General features: G+C 33.0%; 1 protein-coding gene across 1 annotated transcript in view; it reads right to left on the bottom strand.

Moving 5' to 3' along the window:
* Ankrd31 (ankyrin repeat domain 31) overlaps nucleotides 1-24,759 on the bottom strand; it is a 176,679-nt gene that overhangs the window by 22,770 nt on the left and 129,150 nt on the right. The window contains exons 19-22 of the mRNA XM_048800131.1: nucleotides 24,390-24,505; nucleotides 22,458-22,545; nucleotides 8,910-9,006; nucleotides 4,919-5,915 (exon numbers count right to left, since the gene is read on the bottom strand). Coding sequence (XP_048656088.1) covers nucleotides 4,919-5,915; nucleotides 8,910-9,006; nucleotides 22,458-22,545; nucleotides 24,390-24,505 — 1,298 coding nt within the window. The remainder of the gene's footprint in view (nucleotides 1-4,918; nucleotides 5,916-8,909; nucleotides 9,007-22,457; nucleotides 22,546-24,389; nucleotides 24,506-24,759) is intronic.

Raw genomic sequence — 24,759 nt, 5'->3', positions numbered from 1 at the left:
TATGGAGTTATACATAGCAAACAGGCAAAAAAATCAATACGGAAAGACAAGGATTGAACACTATAAACCGATTAGACTTAACAGGCATCTATAGAAAATATAACAGCAGAATATACATTCTTAAGCACACATGGATCATTCTCCAGGATATTTGCTAGCTAAGCCATAAAATAAACCTGAACAAGTTTAAAATAATTGAAGTAATATATGTTCTTCAACCACAATGGAATGAAATTAGAAATGATAACAGAAAAAAAAGAACCCTGAGAAACTCACTATTATATGAAAAAAAAAGAACGTATTTTATAAATAACCGATGAATAAGAAAAATTGATCCAAATTAGAAAATACTTTGAGATGAATGAAAAGGAGACACAACATATTGAAACTTAGGGATACAACCAAAGAAATTGAGGGGGATGTTTATAGTTATAGAAATGTCTATTTTAGAGAAGAAGATCTTTAACTTAAGACAATGGAAAAAGAAGAGCAAATTAAACACAAAACAAGTTGAAGAAAATAAATAATAAATATTAGAGTGAAAATAAATAAGTAGACAATAGAAAAACATATGTACTTAAAATAATAAATATTACTTAATATGTACTTAAAATATGTACTTAATATGTACTTAAAATATGTACTTAATATGTACTTAAAATAATAAATATTAGAGTGAAAATAAATAAGTAGACAATAGAAAAACAGTTGTGAAAATCAACAAAACCAAAAGTTGATTTTTTTAAAAGATCAACAAGAGTGATAAACCTTTAAGCAAGACTTATTAAAAATCGAGCATGAAGACTCAAATGACAAAAATCAGAAATTAAGTAGGAACATTACTACTAACCTTGGAGAAATAAAAAGGATTTTAAGAGAATACTATGAATTACTATATGCCAATAAATTAGGTGAAATGGACAAATTCATAGAAAGACACAAACTACCAAAACTGACTCAACAAGAAATACCTAAAGTAAACACCTGGGCATGGTGGAACACACCTGTAATCCCAGTGGCTTGGGATGCTGAGGCAGGAGGATCGCAAGTTCCAAGTCAACCTTAGCAACTTTTTAAGGCCCTAATCAACTTAGCAAGACCCTGGCTCAAAATAAAAAATAAAATGGGCTGGGGATGTGGCTCAGTGGTTAAGCATCCCTGGGTTCAATCCTCAGTACCAAAAAAAAAGATTGAATTAGTAATAAAAAATATATACATCCTAAAAGAAAAGCCCAGGCACAGATGACTTTACTGCTAAATACTACAAAACATTTAAAGAAGACTTAATACCAATTTGTCACAAACTCTTCCAATAAACAAGAAAAAAGAAACACTTCTGAACTCATTCTATTTGGCTTGACATCAAAATGAGGCAGACAACAAAAGAAAACTACATATAATGTATTCAATAAATATGAATGAAAACTTTAAAAAAATACAAGCAAATCAAATCTAACAACATTTAAAAAGAATCATATAGAATTACCAAGTGGAATTTATTCCTGGAATGTAAAGTTGGTTTAACATCCAAAAATCAGCTAACATAAATTGATTTATATATCATATCAATGATTGATTGTAGATCACATCAATAGAACAACAAAATTCCACATGATCATCTCAATAGATACAGAAAGAGCATTTGGCAAAGCCAATACCTTTTCAGGATTAAAGACACTCAAGCAGTAAATTAGGGATAGACAAGAACTTAGTCTGATAAAGGGCATCTATGAAAAACCTACAGCTCATGCTTAATGGTGAAAGACTAAATTTTTCTCCCTAAGTAGTCTTATGTTGCGGAGTGAGAAAATACAAGTCTGCTTTCACCACTTTATTTCCACTCTCTGCTGGAGGTTTTTAGCCAGTGCAGTAGAACAACAAGAAGAAATAAAGGCATTCAAAATTCTAAAAAGAACTAAACCTATCTTTATCCATAGACAATATGATCATTTATATAGAAAATCCAATTAAATTTCTAAAAATTTACTAGAACTAGTAATTTTAACAAGGTTGCAGGATAATATATCAGTATGTAAAAATCAGTTTCTACATATTAGCAACAAATCACCAGAAACTGAAATTTTGAAACTATATCACTTATAATATCAACAAAAATATAGTGAAAAACCTATACAATGCTACACTGCTGAGAAAAATAATAAAGACCTTAATAGATGGAAATACATACCATATTCATGGGCTGAACAATTCAATATTATTGTGATTCCATTTCCTCCCTAATTAACCTATACATTTTATGAAAAACCAATAAAAATAACAGCAGCCTTTTTGGGGGTAGAAATCTACAAACTCATCCTAAAATTCATATATCATTACAATGGACCTAGAATATCCAAACACTTTTAAAAAAGAACAAAACTGGAATACTAACACTACCAGATTTCAAGATTTATTTATGGCTACAATAATCAAGATAGTTTAGTAGTGATGGAAAGATAGGCAAATAAATCAATGAAACAGAAACAGGGAGACCAAAATAGACATACATATGAACAACTGATTTTTGACAAAGATATATAGGGCAATTAAATAGAAAGGGTACCTTTTCAACATATGTTGGTAGAACAACTGGATATACAAATTCAAAAATATGAATGAGGATCTGACATTGTACTACATACAAAAATTAATTAAAAATAGATTGTAATCCTAAATGTAAAACTAAAAACTCTAGAAGAAAATAGAACTTTGAAACTAGGGAAGACAAATAATTCCTAAATAGGACATGAAAAACATAATCTATGAAAGAATAAATTAAGTATTTAGCCTGCACCAAAATTAAAGGCTTCTGGGCTGGGGCTATAGCTCAGTGGCAGAGCACTTGCCTTGCATGTATGAGGTATTGTATTTGATCCTCAGCACCAAATAAAAATAAACAAATAAAATAAAGGCATGCTGTACACCTAAAACTACAAAAAAAAATTAAAGGCTTCTATTTTTAAAAAATAATGTTAAGAGAATGAAAAGACAAGCCACAATATAGTAAAAATAGTTGGGATGGTACATGTTTGATAAAGATTATATCTATATGTACTTTGTGTGTGTGTGTGTGTGTATCACAAAACATGATAGGAAAATAAGCAACCAATAAAAAAAGGGCAACAGATTTGGACACTTCATCGAATAATAAATATGGATGGCAAATACCATGTGAAAAGATATTCAATATCAATCATAATTATAGGCATGCAAATTAAAACCATAGTGATAAACCACTATACAGATGTGCAGGTTATATCACAATACACACATCTACACTCTGATAGCAAGCCTAAAATTAAGTCTGATTATACTACATTGAGGAACTAAAACTCTCATTCACAACCAATGGAGATGTAAAATTTTACAAACAACTCTGACAATTTTTTAAGTTCAATGTATAATTACCGTATGACCAAATAACTCCATTCCTAGGTATTTACCCAAGAAAATTAAAGTCTGTGTCATACCAAAACTGGTACACCAGGATTCATAATAGCTTTATAGCCAACAAATAGAAACAACCTGTCTATCATAGGCATACTGATAAACAAACTGATATACACATATAATGGGCTACTATCAAACAATGAAAAAGGAATGAATGACTTATTCATGCTATAACAAGGATAAATTTAAATGATTACATTCAGAAGAAGAAGTCAGACAAAAAATCAATACATAAAGTATATTTGCACTTACACACAATTCTTGGAATTGTAAATGAATGTGTAAGAGAAGAAAAGAGACCAGTAATTATCAGGGGATCAGCAAAGGAAGGGAAGGGGATTAAAGGTAGGGTACAAGAAGGCAAGAAGAAACTTTTGAGATTAATGGATATTTCATTATCTTGTGATCATTGTTTCACAAGTACATACAAATGCTTACCAAATTGTATATTTCAATTATGTGTAAGTATATTGTATACCAACTATATGTCAATAAAGCTGTTAAAGAAAGAAAAATAGCTGAAATATGAAAATCTCTACCAAAATTTTATTATCGCTGATTTAAGAAGGTATCACAACTGTCAAAATATGAGTAAATAAAAAACTAATATAGAATAACTAATCTGCTAAATTTTGAGCTGCATTGGCTAATTAAGGTAGACACCACTTAAAAACAAATTGGTTGCCAGGCAAAGAAATTGGATTATTGAGGGATCTGAGATCAAGCCACTAATTCAGTCATAAACTACAATTTGAGATTTAAAATTTAAATATTTTTACTTAAATTTACAAATAAAACTTATTAACTATGGAAAGCTTTATTATCCAGAAATGAGCAGAGCTGGAAACAAAGGTCATTCAGATTAAATGTTAATTAGTCTGGACTGAATTGTCAGATTGGCCCATAAGCAAAGAAGCATTCAAGGACTCTGTGATCTTTGTTAATCTAAATTCTTCTTTTAAAAAGTGCACGTAGAGAAAGAGGAGAGGAAACCCTTTTTACAGGCATATCCAACAAAACTTTTTTCTCCTCATTTTTTATGTATATGTAATATTATTTTAATTTAGTCAGATTTACCCACACTCCAAGCCACTTCTGGGTTCTAAACTGAGCTTCTTTGGAAGATGAATTTATACATATCTCTTTAGGGCATGCTTTAGCAGTATAGTAGTAGTTATTGAAATTATATGGAACTAATGACAGTTTCAATTTATTATTTTTATGTTAATTCTTAAATCCTTCCTGTTGCAATATAATAAACTAGTTCTGGTTTGAAGATCCAAAGGTGCTTGTGATTGAAATATATTAAGGCAATTCCAGCAGCATGATTTCACTTACTAAGAATACAAAGATTGTATCTCTCCATTCAGGAAGCCCAGTCAAACTCCAGTTCCCTAAATACCTATGTGACAGCAACATTAACTTATTATAAAATTTATGTGATTTTAGAGAAAAAAATATAGAATACCTGTGTTTTAAATTCCAGAATGTTATTTCCTGGATTCATTCTTCCTAATAATATCAAATCTTTTATCTGCATACATTTCTTTTTAGGAGTTGTGCTGTAGTTTAAAGGCTTTTTAATAGTATGTTGATGGCCAGATCCAGAGGAAGAAGAGACCTGACTGTTATTTATATGTGGAACAGCAGAAGCTTTTTTTTCAAGATATTGTTTTGTCTGATGCACAGTATCAGTGCCTAAGACCGCAATGGCTTGGTGTGCCCAGGATTCTGATGTCCCCCCAGGTGGTTGCTGGGAAGCTGTTTTTCTGTTTCCTCTTTTTGGATCATACTGGGAAAGGTCCTGGTCCCAAATAATAGCTGATGGATGGGCATCCTTTTGGGAAAGTATACTTGTATGTTTGGAACCATTTAATGTGCCAGTTATGGCAAAAGGACTATAGAATTCACAGTCTTTGGCTGTAGTTTCTGTATGATCATTATCTTTTTGTGAATATTCTGCATGAGCAATGAAAGCATCAGTTTGGGATGACAATTTATTATCACTGCTATCTGGGTATCGAGATTGGAATAACCCATCCAAGGTACAATCATTAACATTTTGTTTAGAATTCATCTCAATTCCAGAAAATTCTTCCCTTCTTACTGCCTCTGAATCTAGACAAATATTAGTATTATGGCTGTCATGGCTTGTTTCCAGAGACAATGGTGTTTCTTGAATGCTTCTACAAGCAATATTGATATGAGAAAGTGAACCTGAATGAGGCTGCACTGAATTTTCCAGACTCGTAAGCTCTTTGTTGTCCTTTTCACTGAAGATATGTGAGCTGGATGGCAACTTCCTTAAACTAGGATCAGACAATGATGTGACATTTTTATAATTTTGAATTTTCAGACTTATTTTTTTCTGTTTCTTTGCCACAACTAAAAGGCTCTTCTGTCTTGTGGCCAAGTTGGCCAGCTGTTCTCTCAGGGCTCCATGCTTAAATGACTCTATGGATACCCTATAGGAAGAAACAGAAACAGGAAACAAACAAACACACAGAGTAGAAAACTTTGTTTTATCATTCATTTTAGATGTTTAAGATTCTCTGTCTTGATTTTAATCAGCTTGAAGTACTCGAAAGTCTACCTTTACAATGTATTGCCATTGAGAGGAAATTCCTTTATTTCAGGTGTTATGGTTTTGACATGAGGTGTCCCCCAAAAGCTGTGTGTGAGACAATGGAAAAATTTTCAGAGGTAAAATGATTGGGTTATTAGGTGCACTAAAATGCTGATGTGGATTAACTGGGAAGTAACTGTAGGAAGGTAGGGAGTAGGTCACTGGGAGCATGTCTTTGGAGTATATATTTTGTCCCTGGTTAAGTAGAGTCTCTGCTCTTTTCTTTCTATTGCCATGTTCTGAGCTACATTCCTCTGCCATACCCTTCCACCATGATGATCTGCCTTACCTCAGGCCCAGAGCTATGGAGTTGGCCATCTGTGTACTGATACCTCTGAAACCATGAGCCAAAATAAACTTTCCTCCTCTAATTGTCTTTTTCAGGGCTTTTGGTCACAGCAAAAACCAAAAACAAACAAAAAAATGACTAAAACAGTGAGTTTTACTTTTTAAAGGATGTGATAATGAAGTTGTTAGATTTATATCCATATTATTATTTATCAGCCGTGAATCAACTCTAAAAGATAATAACACTTATATTGTCTATCTAGATATCTACTTGTTTTTGATTGGAAAGTAGTAGTTGGTGGCTAAAAGGAACCACCATTTTTTAAGTTTGGGGTTTGCTTACTGTTTTGAGTAGAAAGGTAGGTGTATTAGGAAGTAAAATTTGATAGTAAGTTCCACTCAGGTTCCTTTAGCTATAGAGAAACAAGATTGTTTTGTGAATAATCACACCTCAACTAGACCTGAGAAATATTAATTTATCAAGTAATGACTGTAATTGTACTTTGAATCTATCTTGAGACACTTTCAAGTCCAGAGTGACTATTTAGATGACCATCATCCTGTGCACCTTCCCCAAACCAAATCTCTCAGAATCTTGAGACTAAAGAAGAGGAAATGGCTCATTATAGCTCTTGGTATTTTGGCTAAGCCTACCTATCCCCCACTGAGCTTCAGGAAATTACGCTCTTCATTTCCAGTGGCTCTAAAACAGGATTTATTTGTACTTTAAAAAATTTTAGCGGAACCCAAAGGGCTTTTGTTTGTATGGATTTTTTTACCTATCGATATTTATTTTATTTGTTTTAGAAATGAAAACTGATAAAAATTTAAAACACAAGAATATATACCCCCACACTCCATTACCATCAGCTTACCTCTGGAAAGTTCCACTGTACACTCACAAAAGAAAACAATTAATATCTTAGTATTATTATAAAAAATAGTTTTTACTTCACATACTCTCTGAAATGATTTCAGGTACCTACCAGGAGTCTTTACACCATGCTTTAGAAATGCTGTTGTAATGAAAAGCAATTTTAAGATATCTTGCCTTATCAAAGTATAGAGTTGTTGATACTGAATATCCAGCAAAAAAAAGTTGTCATATGTTAAGTGGAAAGAGCAGCAAGAAGAAATCAGTTTAGCAAATAACAGTAGCAAAAAAATGCAAAAAGTTAGATAAAGGAGAAATAAAAATACTAATACCACATCATGTGAAATAAGGAATTCAGACAGCAAAATCTCTTTGATTACCCAGACCAAGATTTGAAATTTTATAGCAATCTTAATAAGGATTTAGACACCTGAAACTCTAGTTATCAGGAAGTTTCCAAAATTCTAGATGTTCACTAGAATGTTCACAAAATTCTAAGTGTTCACACTGTTCACCATAGGATAATTAAAGAGAATTAAAGCTAGATTCTAAAGTTCCCTAGAACATATCCCACAGTGATTTACCCATCAATGAAAGCTCACTTGCTTGCTACTGCCAGGGAAACATGTCAGGAAGCAAGAAGGAACTTATTGGAGAAAAAGGCAAAATAAAGACAGAAGATAGTAGATTTAGAATTAAAAAATTTCAAACTTATTTTTAAATAAGTCCAGAGAAACCTGAATATGTAATAGATGTCAAATGGAATTAAGTAGCTAAGTCTCATTAAAAACTAATAAAAATATCCAAATAATAAAAAGATACAGAATATTTTAATTTTCTCAAAAAAGAATAAGAGGTATATAATCAACATTTTCAGGATAAAACTCCTTAAGAACCCTGAAAGATTAGAAGTACAGACACATACACATACACACGTACACACAATCCTAAGATTAATCAACTGATTAATCAACTGCACTAAAAGAAACAATATTTACTGTAAAAGAAAAAAAAATTAATGTAGAAAATTTAGGTGTGCTAAGATCTGTAGAATTTATGATCAGAAAGGCTTTTACAAGATTCTTCACTGTAGACAACTTTTTAAGATACATTTCAGGTAAGAAGTTAAAAATACATATATTTCTAGAAAGTATTATTCTCTACAGAGATAAGAGATTAGACAATATCATGAAGTCATTTATTGGTTCTAAGCAATGTTTGTATTCTTTAGAAATTCTAGGCCTATTTATGTTAGTCAGCTTTCCATTACTTTAACAAACACCTGAGATAACAAATTTGTAAAAAGAAAAGTTTTATTTTGGCTCATGGTTATAGAGGTTTCAGTCCATGGTTGGTTGGCCTCAAGATGCTCTGGGACTATGGTGAGGCAGCATGCAGCACATCATGGTGGAGTGAGTGGCACAGCAAAGTTGTTTATTTCATGGCCAGAACACAGAGAGAGGAAGCAGAAGGGGCCCTGCTATTCCCCTTGAGGGCTTGCACCAATGATGGGAAGGCATCCCCCTAGACCCACCTCCAATTAGTGCCCATCTGGGAACTAAGCCTTTACCAAGCACCTCTAGAGGACATTGCAGATCCAAACTACAGTACTTCTATAGCTAAAAACAGATACGTTCTAGAAACTGTACAGCACATATTTTTTTCACTCACCTGTATTTTTTAGCCAGATCATCCCTTTCTGCTTTCTGTTTGGCAAGTACGTTATCCATAATCTCTTTTATCTCTAACATCTTTTCAATGTATTGTTCTAGAAACATGGTAATAAAATATAAAGTCAGTTAATTGAAGACAGCAAACAGTCACACCAAACTGGTCCTAGTGTTAATTTTTTAAAGTCATTATTCCCTACCTACTTCCAAATATTAATGGCCCAGATATCTAAATCAAGGCTTATTTAAAATGTCATTCTAAAGAAATTCCCTGAGGTATAGGTAAGAATATTGTGCCAAGAACAAACAGGCCAGTCTAAATTCTAATTCTGCTATCCCACTGAGAACCTAAGATTAGTCATGCAATAGTCATGTGACCTCTATGGTCAGCTCTTCTCTTTCTCTTCCTCCCTTCATCCTTTCAATTAAATTTCTTTATATAAAAAGTTACCAGGCATATTTTTCAAATGTTTGGATTTGACAAAGTTTATATCTGTACAATACTTTTCAGAAGCACTTCAGTTTCACAAAACAAGGTATTCCCAACAACTTTAGAGCAGACCATGCATCGTGAAAACGTGACTAGAGACACAGAGTCTACAGAGGTAAGGACTGTTTGACATCAAGATATTACTACTTCTGGAACATCAAAGGATGTGCTTTCTTAAGTTAAAAAAATAATGTCAGCTTATCTTTCAGATCAAGATGGGAAGCAATTTTGTATCTACTCTTTGTTAAAGAGACTACCATAGATTCACAATCAGCCTGAAACAATATATTAAATTTAATGAAAGATCATAGTTCCTTTTTTCCCTTTATATTCTTCAAGCACTTTATTTTTCTTCAATCAAAATTTCAAGGATTATTTTGCTAATTCAATTTCAAGTTTGCTTAATGATCTTTGACATATGGTATGTTGATCAGGACACTGATAAAAGGAAATTTTCTTATCTGTATTCTTACAGCTTTGCTTTGGTTGCTGGTCTCAGAAAGCTCACAGGGATGATAGAGAAAGTGAATGTGCTGTGAGGGGAATAAAAGGTATCAAAGGAAAAACAACCATCATAGCATTACTTGTAATAGTCAAGACTGACAACAACTTCAAAGTGGAGAAAAATTATTCAGTAAATAAATATGAAAATAATTATTAGTAAACAATTGCACTGACACGTAGGAAACCATGTAGCCATTTAGATGAGATTTATGAGGAGTTTAATAAGCTAGGAAGATTCTTTTTAATATTAAGTAAAAAATGAGAAAACAAAATTATGTCTGCAATATGGTCATAGCTATGTTAAAGAAAAAGTAGGAAAAAACAGCAAAATATAATGGTCTTTGGGTGGTAAGACTGAGTGATTTTTCTTTCTACTTCTCTATTTTACATTTTTCTATTTATTTTTAAAATTTATACATAAAATAGTACATATTTATGAAATAATGTTATGTTTTGATACATGTATACATTGTATAAAGTTCAAGCCAGGGCAAAGCTACCTATCTTAAATATTTCTTTATGGTAAAAACATTCAAAATTCTTTCTATTTTTAAAAAATTTTTATTTACAGATGGTCAACTTTCTTATCTATAAATGAACTCAGCAAATGAAGGTAAGAATTTTGTCTGTTAAAATTGTTTGCTTTAGGGTTTGTGGGGTATAGCTTAATGGTGTAATGCTTGCTTGGCATTCTCAAGGCCCTGCATTCCATTACCTAGTATCACCAACAAACAAAACAACATCCCCCAACCCCAGTAAAAAAACAAAACTTTTTAAAATATAAAAGGAACGCATTAGGGCTGAGCCTGTAGCTCAGTGGCAGAGTGCTTGCCTAGCATATGTGAAGCACTGGGTTTAATCCTTAGTACCACATAAAAAAATAAACAAATAAAATAAAGGCATGCTGTCCTACAACTGCAAAAAAAAAAAAAAAAAATTAAAAAAGAATGTGCTAATATTGTAAAAAGTTTTTTAAAAAACAATATAATGTTTACAAAAATGAACAGTTAAAGTCCTTATTCTTACTCCCCTGCTTCTCTTTTATTTTACTCCGAAAAGGAAATTGCTATTAATACTTTGAGGTGTGTATCAGAAATTGGCTTTATATTATTTATTTTTAAAAATTATTTATGCAATAATATAAATATATACATTATAAATTCTTGAAAATTAAAATCATGTTATTTCGTTTCTGCAGTATTTAGAGAGCAAAATGTAACATACAAGGTTACTTATAAATCTTACAAATTTACTATTAAGGATTTACATATAAATGTGGATTATGTCCAACTCTAGATTCCTACGTAGGAAATAAAAGGCTTAAATGAAGCTGGGTGTGGTGGCCTACACCTGTAATCCCAGGGGCTCAGGAGGCTGAGACAGGAGGATCACGAGTTCAAAGCCAGCCTCAGCAACAGTGAGGTGCTAAGCAACTCAGTGAGACCCTGTCTCTAAATAAAATACAAAATAGGGCTGTGGATGTGTCTCAGTGGTTGAGTGCCCCTGAGTTCAATCCCCAGTACAAAAAAAAAAAAAAAAAAGGCTTAAATGAATTCTTTTTATTTCTTCTAAGCCACTCACTAATCATTTCACTTTTGGCTTTGTTTCTTAAGGATTTTGTTCAATATTTTCAAACAAAGACACATTTTACCAGATTATATGAGGTTCACAACTGGAATATGTTCCAGAATTTCCCTTTGCAAATCAAATAATGTGATTTTGTAGGCTGGGATTGTGGCTCAGTGGTAGAGCACTTGCCTAGCATGTGTAAGGCAGGTTCGATTCTTAGCACCACATATAAATAAATGAATAAAGTAAAGGTCCATCAACATTTAAAAAAATAAAATAAAATAAATTATGTGTTTGGGGGACCTTCAATATGAAGAAAACCAAGAATGTTTTGTTGGGCTGTGTTGAACATTATTTCTTTGTAAATGAATGTAGTACAAATGAGGACTTTGGTTGATCCAAAATTGATTTTCTTCATCACTGCAGCATTTCTTTGACTAGCAATGTGACGATGTAACAAATGAGATTTTCTCATTTAATAATAAAAAATTGTGGGGCTGGGGATGTGGTAGCACGCTCGCCTAGCATGCGTGAGGCACTGGGTTCGATTCTCAGCACCACATAAAAATAAAATAAAGATACTGTGTCCACCTGAAACTAAAAAATAAATATTAAAAAATAATAATAAAAAATTGTGTAATGTTTAAAAAAAATTATGTGATTATGTATAGAGTCAGTGTCCCTAATACTACCATGATGGATTAGTTTCATTGTGTCATGCACATGTTAAAAAGGGGAAAAGATATATAATCATTAAGAATTTAGACATAAATTTGTATAACAAATCTGACTCTGCTTATTAAAAGATATTTAAATTACATATGTGCCCTGTCACACTGGGTTTTCTAAATGAATTTTAAACTTCAGGCAAAAATAACATATCTCAATAACCCTAAAATATTCTATGCTTCTATAAGAAAGGATATAAAGATGTTTTACATGTAATTTGATATTATATGCCTATTTATCAGAGGCATCCTAATATGCATAATATTTTAATATACATTGTAAAACAATAAGAATGAAGTGAATTATTCTACACTTAAGGGTGCATAAATGGGGTAGTGATATGGGAAACACCCTATTACCATCTTTATATTACACAAAGAACAGAGATTTTAGATGAATTATACATTAAAATGCTTAGAAAAAATGCAATATTTAAAATAGCAATTTTTGGTCTCCAGTTGAAGCACTAGAGATATCAAAGTGAATGCAAGATTTCCCTATGACAAATTTCAAAGACATGTACAAAAATAATATTCATTACTCTTGGATCCTTCAGTCAAATCAAAGACATATTAAAAATGTCAGAATGTGTAGGGGGTAAATTTGTAAAAATATTTCTTTAGAGAGGTGTTGCTTAACTAATGAGAATCTCCAAATTGAATAGCAAAAATAAGGATTCCATCACCTTATCTCTCCTTACTTAAGGGTCAGACAAACAAAAATAAAGGGAATGTGATTATTCAATGTATTGGTTAGAATAGAATATAATTATAAAATCTGGGGGTGAGAGGAAGAAAAGTTTCTAATCTTTGAAGTATTCAAAAATATAGCCAGAGAAAAAGACTAATACATTTTTACTACACAGAATTTGAAAATTTATGCATTAAAACACAAAACTAACACAAATAACAAGTCAAGTGGCTAAAAAGTATTTGTAGAAATTATAATGGAAAAGAGGTTGATAATTTTATTATATAACCAGGTTTAAATAGATGAATAAATAAAGAACAGGAGCAGTCACTTCACAAAATAATAAATACTAGCGAGAGTCCCATGAAAATCAACAAGGCAAATAAAAATGTAAGGCTTTTTTTAGGGCTAGGGATATAGCTCAGTTGGTAGAGTTCCTTCCTCTCATGCATAAGGCCCTGGGTTCAATCCCCAGCACCACAAAAAATAAATAAATAAATACAAATAAGGCTTTTTTCCCCCTACTAAGCTAGTATGATCATTTTAAATAAAAATACTAATGCTACTAGCAGTATATACCAAAAACAAAAGCTAAAGTTATTTTGGTGGAAATGGAAATTAGTATATAATACTTTAGGGAATCAATCTGTCAATACAAATCAATAGACTTTTAAATGTTTCTATAATTTGGCCCAATAATCCCAATTCTGTTAATCTTTCCTAAGAATATAATCATAAATCCATAAAAAGAGCTACATGTTGTGGCATAATAGTAAAAATTGGAAATAATTTAAATGTTCAACAAAAAGGGGAAATTTTAGTAAACTATGAAACATTTATTGAACAACATGATAACACATAACCACTAAAAGTAATGGTTATAAGAATGCAAAAATAGCACATCTAGCATGACCCAAACAGTTTTTAAAAGTTTTATTGAGGTTTAAGCATAACTATATTCTTGGATCAAAAAAAAAAAAAAAAAAAAANTAAACAAAATAAAGGTATTGTGCTAAAAAAAAAAAAAAAAAAAAAAAGCCGGATTACAAATACATCAAAATATTGTGGTAAAACAGGAATAAATAATTTTAGCATATCCCCTTCTTTAAAGTATATCTACATGCCTTCTATAATAAAAAAGTTATAAATTTTAATATGCTTAAATGCATGAATGGTAAATAAAATACACTAACTATACATATTTAGGAGTATGAATTATTTTATATTATTTTCCTCAAAACATGTACCATGCTTTAGGTTAGGATAAAAACGTAGAATGGAGGGGATCCAAGATGGTGGGTTAGAGGGAGGCTGCATTCTGTGTCATCCCATGACCCGGGATTCAAGTAGTTGGAATACTATTTCTCTGTGAGTAATTCGAGGACTCCTGACAGCTGCTCCCTCCCAGGAATCACCGCCACCGCACCCCTGCAGATCTCTAGGCCTCAGCACTGGCACAGGACTCCTGGCCGCCCACCCACACAGGAATTCCATCACTCCTGTGTGGACCCCCATCTACCAATGTGGGGTTCCCCCAGTTGCCTCCATCTGGGACACTTCAACCACTGCCATAGTCCCCTGCATGTGGTAGCCTACATAGGGGGACAATGCACAGGGTCTAGAGACAGCTGTCAGCCACAACACTACATGCCACAGAATTGTATCTCTTAACATACTGCCCACTGCCACCACCTGGCCCAACCAGACCAACACTCCATTGCTGAAAGCAGCTGCCTCTATCTTGGGACACCTTCCTAGCCAACTTTAGCCGGTATTTCCCCAGTTTGGAATACCGGCTGGGGCTTAGAAGCAATATAAAGGTACCTTTAGTCCCCAACTCCCCCCTCTTTCCTGTAGCCTATAACGCTTGCAATCACACAGCTGGTCTGAGTACTGATATTCCCAGTACAAAACAGCTCTCCACCCCCAGGTGTGCAGCCCCCACAGCACAGCCCAAAATACCTCCAGAGAGAAAGGTTCCTGACTGGGAAGTTAGAAAGGGAGGGGGTGAGTGAGATACATTTTGAAGACTAAACTAGAGACCAGGAATTGTGAGAGTTACAGGTGATATAAGGAGATAAGACCACGTACCCACACCACACAGCAGGCCTCAAAGGAGATCCTTGGTGTAAAGTTTCCCATCAGGACCAACAAGTACTGTACCCCACCTGCAGGAGCTACGCCCCCAAGACTAACCCTTCCACCCTAATAACATTATCCTGAGGGTGAAGATACAGCAAACAACAGATAACCCCACCTATTGAATGAGAAGGGAAATAGGAAAGATACTGATCTCAAAAAAAAAAAAAGCACAATCTTCGTATCTTCTTTCAAGATTTTTTCTTTCCCCTCTCTCTTTTCTCCTGCCCTCACACCCCCAACATTTGTGAAAAGAAGTACTTTTCATGAATTAAGCTACTGAGGATTGGGATGTCTGAATAGTATATTACAGTTGTGTTGCATATGCTTTTTATCTATTATTACATTTTTTATTTTTCTTAATATTTATGTTTGTTTGCTTTTTGTACTCTCTCTATTATCTTCCCACTTACTTGTCTCCCCCAAATCACTTTCTCTCTCTTCTGCTACTAACCAACTTCTTTAGATTCTTCTTTCACACTTTCTAAGATCTAATAACTATATATCCCCACCTCCTACCCCCTTCAACATCTCATCCTACAACTCACCCCGGGTTCTGTGTCCACCTTCAGAAATGGTAGACCCTTTTGCAAACCTACTGTTTATAGTATAGATAATAAATGAACTCATCATTTCTGTATACTGTGACAAAACCGTAAATGTCTTAATAGCAGCTATTTGATTTAAGGTTCTATATTGTTTATATTGGGATCTTTTAATATTGTTCTCCCTCTTAAAGGAGAGATATTGGAACCCTGCAGGGATACTATAAGTCTATAGGGTAAAAACTGTAATGCCTCAGATCTGCAGTGCTAGAAGGGAAAACACATGAACAACATTAAAAAAAAAAAAAAAAAAAAAAAACAAGGTAAGAAAGTGCTCCAAATAAACCAAGAAAACTACATTATTAGAATCCATGGCCAGAAAAATAGCAGAAAGGACAGAGAAGAAATTCAGGATGTACATAATTAAAATGTTCTGTAAATGAATGGATGATGTAAGAGAGTAAATACAGGCAGCAAAAGATCGTTTCAATAAAGAGATACATAAGCAAATACAGAAAGCAAAACATTACTTCAATAAGGAGATAGAGGTTCTGAAAAAAAACCCCAGAAATCCTTTAAATGAAAGAAACAATAAACCAAATTAAAAACTCAATAGAAAGCACCGCTGACAGATTAGATCACTTAGAAGACTGGACTAAAGACAATGAAGACAAAATATAAAATTTCTTTTTTTTATATTGAAAATTTTTTATATATTTATTTTTTAGGTGTAGGTGGACACAATACAATGCCTTTATTTTTATGTGGTGCTGAGGATCGAACCCGGGTTCTGCCCATGCTAGACGAGCGCTCTACCGCTGAGCCACAATCCCAGCCCCAAAATATAAAATCATGAAAAGAATGTTGACCACACAGTGAAGATGGTAAGAAACCACTAGCAGAACATTCAAGAACTATGGGACAACATAAAAACCAAATTTAAGAATTATCTGGATAGAAGAAGGCATAGAGTTCCCAACCAAAGGAACAAGCAATCTATTCAATGAAATAATATCAGAAAATTTTCTCCAATGCCATCCATTTATCTGCAAATGCCATAATTTTATTCTATTTTATTGCTAAGTAATATTCCATTGTGTATATATGCCACATTTTTTAATCCATTCATCTACTGAGGGGCATCTAGGTTGGTTACACAGGTTAGCTATTGTTAATTAAGTGAAGTTAGCCAATCGTAAAAAAAAAAAAAACCACAAATGCCAAATGTTTTCTCTGATATAAGGTGACTGACCCGTAATGGGGTAGGGAGGAGGAGCATGGGAGGAATAGACAAACTCTAGATAGGGCAGAGGGATGGGAGGGGAAGGGGGGGGCAGGGGGTTAGCAATGATGAAGGTATTTGATAGATATCACTATCCAAAGTACACATATGAAGACATGAATTGGTGTAAAAATACTTTATACAGAAACAGAGATATGAAAAATTGTGCTCTATATGTATAATAAGAATTGTAATGCATTCCACTTTCATGTATTTAAAAAATAAAATCTATAAAAAAGTCAGAAAATTTTCCAAACATGAAGAATGAATTGGAAAACCAAATACTAAGAGGCTTATAGGATGTCAAATGTACAAAATCACTACAGATCCACAACAAGGCACATTATAATGAAAATGCCTAGCATACAGAATAAGGAGAGAATCTTAAAAGCCACAAGCAATAAGAATCAGATTATATATAGGGAAAACCCAATTAGGTTATCTACAGATTTTTCAACCCAGACTCTGAAAGCTATATGATCCTGAAACAACATATACCAAGCTCTGAAAAAAATGAATATCAACCAAGACTCTTATACCCAGCAAAATTTAGCTTTAGATTTGATGACAAAATAAAAACCTTCCATGATAAACAAAAGTTAAAGAATTTACAACTAGAAAACCTGCACTACAGAACATCTTTGGCAAAATATTCCATTAGGAGGAAATTAAAAACAACAATGAAAATCAGCAAAGGGAGGTATTACACTAAAGGAAATACCAATCAAAGGAGAAACCAAGTCAAGTTAAATACCAAAAATGACTGGGAAAACAAATCAAGTCTCAATAATAATCCTGAATGTTAATGGCCTAAACTCACCAATCAAAAGACATGACTGGCAGATTGGATTAAACAGGCCCCAAAATATGCTGCCTCCAAGAGACTCATCTCATAGGAGAATACATCCACAGACTGAAGGTGAAAAAAATGTACCACTCACATGGACTGTGGAAACATGCAGGCTTCACATCCTCATATCAAATAAAGTAGACTTCAATACAAAGGTAATCAAAAGGGATAAAGAAGGACATTTCATGTTGCTCAAGGGAACCATATATCAACAAGACATAACAATTATAAATATATATGTGCCAAACAATGGAGCATCTACATTCATCAAACAAACTCTTGTCAAGTTCAAGAGTCAAATAGACTACAACACAATAATTCTGGGTGACTTTAAAACACCACTTTCACCACTGGATAGATCTTCCAAACAAAGTTGAACAAAGAAACGATAGAATTCAATAAAACAATTGATAACTTAGACTCAACTGACATATAAAAATATTTCATCATCAATGAGTGAATACGCTTTCTTCTCAGCAGCACATGGATATCCTTCTCTCAAACAGACCACATAGTATGCCACAAATCAACTCTTAGCAAATAGAATAAGCAGAGATACTACTCTGCATTCTATCAGATCATAATGGAATGAAATTATAAATCAATGATAAAATAAAAAGCAGAAGCTACTCAATACCTGAAAACTAAATAATATGCTATTACATGAACAATGGGTTGCAAAATATATCAAAGAAGAGATTAAAAATTGTTAGAGGTAAACGAGTACTAATACAACATCAAAATCTCTGGGACACTATGAAGGCAGTACTAAGAGGAAAGTTCATTGCATGGAGTTCATTCCTTAAAAGAAGAAAAAGTCAACAAATAAATGACCTAATATTACATCTCAAAGCTCCTAGAAAAAGAACAAATCAACACCAAAAGCAGTAGAAGACAAGGAAATAATTAAAATCAGAGCTGAAATAATGAAATTGAAACAAAAGAAACAATTGAAAAAAATTGACAAAACAAAAAGTTGGTTCTTTGAAATAATAAATAAAACTGATAAACTCTTAGCTATGCTAATGAAGAGAAGGAGACAGAAAACTCAAACTGCTAACATTCATGATGAAAAAGGAAATATCAAGACACACAATACAGAAATACAGAAGATAATTAGAAATTATTTGAAAATTTATACTCCAATAAATAGAAAATACTGAAGGCATTGAGAAATTTTTATAGGCACATGATTTGCCCAAACTGAATCAGGATGATATATACAAGTTAAACAGATCAATTTCAAGATACGAAATAGTAGACACCGTTAGAAGCCTACCAACAAAGAAAAACCCAGGACCAGTTGGATATACAGCTGAGTTCTACAAGACCTTCAAAGAAGAACTAATACTTCTCAAATTATTTCATGAAATAGAAAAAGAGGGAACACTTTCAAACTCATTCTATGAGGCCAATATCATCCTGATTCCCAAACCAGGCAAAAACATCAAAGAAAGGAAACTTCACACCAATATCACTAATGAATATAGAAGCAAAAATTCTCAATAAAATTCTGGCAAATCAAATACAAAAAAAATCCATATCAAAAAGATAGGGTACCACGATCGAGTAGGGTTCATCCCAGAGATGGAAGGTTGGTTGGTTCAACATACAGAAACCAAAAAATGTAATTCATCACATCAATAGATTTAAAGATAAGAATCATGATCATCTCAATAGATGCAGAAAAATCATTTGACAAAATACAGCATCCTTTCATGTTAAAAACACTAGAAAAACTAGGGAAAACAGGAACATATCTCAACATTATAAAAGCAACTATGCTAAGTCCCATGCCAACATCATTCTAAATGGAGAAAAACTGAAAGCATTTCCTCTAAAAACTGGAACAAGACAGGAATGCCCTCTTTCACCACTTCTGTTTAACATAGTTCTTGAAATACTGGCCAGAGCAATTAGACAAAAGAAATTAAATGGATTCAGATAGGAAAAAAAGAATTCCAATTATCATATTTGCTGATGACATGATTCTATACCTAGAGGATCCAAAAAAATTCCACCAGAAAACTTCTAGAACAAATAAATTTGGAAAGGTAGCAGGATATAAAATCAACACCCATAAATCAAAGGCATTTCTGTACATCAGTGACAAATCCTCTGAACAAGAAACAAGGAAAACTACCCCATTTATAATAGCCTCAAAAAAAAAAAAAAACCTTGGGAATCAACTTAATGAAAGTGGTGAAAGACCTCTACAATGAAAATTGCAGAACACTAAAGAAAGAAATTAAAGGAGACCTTAGAAGATGGAAAAATCTCCCTTGTTCTTGGATAGGCAGAATTAATATTGTCAAAATGACCATACTATCAAAAGCACTATACAGATTTAATGCAATTCCAATCAAAATCCCAATGACATTCCTCATAGAAATAGAAAAAGCAGTCATGAAATTCATTTGGAAAAATAAGAGACCCAAAATAGCCAAAGCAATCCTTAGTAAGAAAAGTGAAGCTGGTGGCATCACTATATCAAACCTTAAACTATACTACAGAGCAACAGTAATAAAAATGGCACTGTATTGATACCAAAACAAACATGTAGACCAATGGTACAGAATAAAAAACACAGAGACAAATGCACATAAATACAGTCATCTCCTATTAGACAAAAGTGACCAAAACATATACTAGAGAAAAAGTAGCCTCTTCAACAAATGGTTCTGGGAAAACTGAAAAATATGCAACAAAATGAAATTAAGCCCCTCTCTTTCACTATGCGCAAAACTCAACTCAAAATGGATCTAGGATCTAGGATTTAAACCAGAGACACTGTGTCTATTAGAAGAAAAAGTAGGCCCAAATCTTCATCATGTCAGATTAGGCCCCAACTTCCTTAATCAGAGAATTAAAATCAAAGAATCAATAAATGGGATGGATTCAAACTGAAAAGCTTCTTTTCAGCAAAAGAAAAGAAATCAATGAGGTGAATAGAGAGCCTGTAGAATGGGAGCAAATTTTTACCACTCGCACATCAGATAGAGCACAATCTCTATATAAAGCACTCAAAAATCTTAACACACACACACACAAAACACATATTCCAATCAATAAATGGGCCAAGGAACTGAACAGACACTTCTCAGAAAATGATACAATCAATCAACAAATATATGAAAAATTGTACAACATCTCTAACAATTAAAGAAATGCAAATCAGGGGCTGGGGATGTGGCTCAAGTGGTAGCGTGCTCGCCTGGCATGCGTGCGGCCTGGGTTCGATCCTCAGCACCACATACAAAACAAAGATGTTGTGTCCGCCGAAAACTAAATAAATAAATAAATATTAAAACTCTCTCTCTTTCTTTCTCTCTCTCTCTGAAAAAAAAAAAAAAGAAATGCAAATCAAAACTACTCTTAAGATTTCATCTCACTCCAGTCAGAATGGCAGCTATTAAGAATACAGACAACAACAATTATTGATGAGGATGTGGGGAAAAAAGCACACTCATACATTGCTGGTGGGACTGCATGTTGGTGCAGACAATCTGGAAAGCAGTAGGAGACTCCTTGGAAAACTTGGAATGGAATCACCATTTGACCCAGCTATCTCTCTCCTTGGTCTAATACCCAAAGGACTTAAAAACAGCATACTACAGGGACACAGCCACATCCATGTTTATAGCAGCACAATTCACAGTAGCTAAATTGTGGAACCAACCTAGATGCCTTTTAGTAGATGAATGGATAAAGAAACTGTGGTATATAAACACAATGGGATACTACTCAGCATTAAAAGAGAATAAAATCATGGCATTTGCAGGTAAATGAATGGAGTTGGAGAATATCATGCTAAGTGAAGTAAGCCAATTCCAAAAAACAAAATGCCAAATGTTTCTCTGATATGTGAATGCTGATCCATAATGGGGGTTGGGGGGACTACGGGAGGAATGGAAAAACTTTAGATAGGGAAAAGGAGAGGGTGAGGAAAGGAGGGGCCATGGGTGTAAGAAAGACGGTGGAATGAGATGGACATCATGACTCTAAGTACATGTATGAAGACAGGAATGATGTGACTCTACTTTGTGTACAATCAGAGACATGAAAAATTGTGCTCTGTATGTATACTATGAATTGCAATGCCTTCTGCTGTCATGTATAACAATTATAATAAATAAATTAATTTTTAAAAAAGTAGAATGGATATAATTTAAAGAAAACTATTTTTTCCCAAAAGGCTATATACAAACATGAATTAGGACAAAAAATGAACTGTTATATCCTACTATATGAAAGACTAATGAGATACTTTAAATTACTTTTGACTATTTTTAACTGACTTTTAGAAAGAATACAGATCTCAATCTATCAGTATCTACTTTCAACCTTATAAACCTATTTTCTATGTTATAAATTTGATCTGTTTTTAAGGGTTGACACAGCTGGGTGAACTGAGGAGCCAATGAATATTATAATCTCATCTCTAGTCATTATCCTATGTTTTTTGTCATATCTTGATCTGAACATATCACCATAAGTAGTATTTTATCTCTGATCATGGTTCTGAATGTCTCTCAAATTACTCCCACTATCTTAAATATAGTAGTATCTTTGTTAACAATTATACAAACTACTGGTTTGTATCACTGACTTTTAATGATAATTCCATATATATGAAGAAGACCATTTTTTCAGCCTTTGCAAACTTTAAAATGTCCCTTAAGAAGAAGATGAGGTAACAATGACCCTAGATATCTGAAATAATCACACTTTTGAGTAATAGACATATTTACCTGCATCTTCAGGGTTTCTTATTTCAAACACCAATAAATTTTCCTGTTTTTCTTCTATATCTTGTAGAATGGCACTGATGGTCTCATGCTATCAGATAAAAATATCAGAAACTATAAGAGGGTAGATATGCTCTCCCACCTGTCACTGACAAAAATGCACATTTATAACAAGCTGCTAAAAATGTTTCATTTTTCTTTATGCTCATGTTTTAGGTAAGCTTAACTATATAAATGTCATAGAGTTGAAAAAAATAGTAAACAGATCTTGATTTATATAGTCAAATCTCCTGGGAATGTGAGAGTAGCAATCATACAAGGAGTCATAACTTCTCATTTTGTTAAAATTATAGTCATCTGACAGGAAAAAAAACAGCACATACTGTTTAAAATCACATATATATGAAAGTCCACTTTAAGGCTTTATGACTATCACTGAATAGTATTAAAATCTCATACATAATCTTCAAAGTATAAAACATTACTCTCAAAAACTCATAAAGGGTATTCTACCCCTTAATGCCTTTGTCTATATTCATCTTCCTTCCCTGAATGTCTTCAATTCACACTGCCCAGATCCCTGTCTTTCTTATGAGAATCTTAGAGTAGGCTCCAGAACCAGAATGTCTGTGGGTGAATATTGGCTCCACCTCTTCCTAACTGGGTGAATCCAGCAATGAAGTACTCTGTGTTTGAAATGAGTAACACAGGTAAAATGCTAAAGGACAATGTCAGTACAAAGTAAGAGCTTAATAAATATTATTATATAAATATATCTGTTATATTGTTATATATATAAATCACATATATCTCATACATGAAACCTCTGATCTAATACATACTGATTTCTCTTTTCTCAGAATTACTTAAGAGTTTCAGAGCTTTATAATTTAGCATTAATATGGATAATGTCATATACATAATATGTCCTTATCAAGATAATGAGGTCTTGTAGGCAGTAGCATAGTTTTTACATTTGTATATGCTTTCCCTATTGCTGGATACATAGTTATTGCTCCATAAGTGATGACTGATGGATTAACTCATTTATCCTTTCATAAATTCTCATACATTTTTAAAATGTGTAGGTCATCAAAGTCTTCTGAAGTATGTTGCTCTAAAATTTTTACTTTGGTGTTCACAAGGGATATGAAAAATGTACACAATAAACATAATATAATATTCTAATTATTTAGTTAAGCACTCTTCCTGCTGTCATTTATTGAATACATCAAAGTGAAACTATAAAATGCAAACATGCAAACCAAACAAAAAGCCTAAGGTTTACCTCCTTACAGAGTGAATAGCTTATGGGTACACAAGAAAACTAAAAGTCTAAACTTATACTCGGGCTAAGTCTGCCTCCACCTACAGGCTAGGATAAAGAAAATTTCTGGTGCCAACTTTCTTTTCCATTTTGTGATTGAGCACATTGGACCACAATGGGAGAAAACTTTCATTCAAGATAATCTTTCACTTATGATACTACCTTTTTAGGAAGTTTGTGTCTTAGTAAACTTTATGTTTTTGTCAAACTGAGAATATCCATCTTTATAAAGGTTACTTTCATCTGCTATATCTGGGTTCTAGAGTCTTGCCAATGTATTATATATCCTAGATAGTTTTGAGAATGAGTGAGTGAAGACATACTATGACAGTGGCAGAGTTAGTTGGATAAGAAGTAGCCAAACACAAGCTAGGTATAAAGGACAGCAACTAATACAAAGTTCTGTATTCAATACAGATAAGTCAGAGTTAACCATACAGCATACTTTCTTGGCTTATTCTACTCAATTATTCTCTTATTACAAAAAAGCATTTTCAACAACTTTGTGTCCTTATCATGGAAAGAGTTCTGCCAATAGCCAGTGGCTGGATGGTACAAAGAAAGGCATTTTCTAGGTTGAAGATAAAAAGAGTTGTAATTTTACTCACCACAGGAAGACTTTCTCTTGTTTTTTCTTGGCGTGAAAGGGAAGATGGATCAACATTTTTGTCAACATCACAAAAACACTGTTTGTGTCTTTTTGTCCGAACAGCAGGAATTTCTGCTTTAAAAAATCAATTTTAAAAATAGATAAGAATATGCAAAAATGTAGCTTTATTTTATCAATTTTAATGGTAATATGAATGGGAAAAATATAATTTACAGTTATTATATCTTAATGTTAATTAAGGTATTAATGGTAAATACCTTCTATGTATCAGTTTAGTCTTCCTACAAACTTTTTCATGTAGGTAGTATAATATATTTATTTCACAAAAGAAAGCGAGGTTTCAGAGAAGTTCAGGAAGTTGCCCAATG

The sequence above is a fragment of the Marmota marmota genome, unplaced genomic scaffold (assembly GCF_001458135.2).
Source record: "Marmota marmota marmota unplaced genomic scaffold, marMar, whole genome shotgun sequence".
Taxonomy (NCBI): domain Eukaryota; kingdom Metazoa; phylum Chordata; class Mammalia; order Rodentia; family Sciuridae; genus Marmota; species Marmota marmota.
Note: the sequence above shows the minus strand (reverse complement) of the source record. Positions and strands in the feature narration are given on the sequence as shown.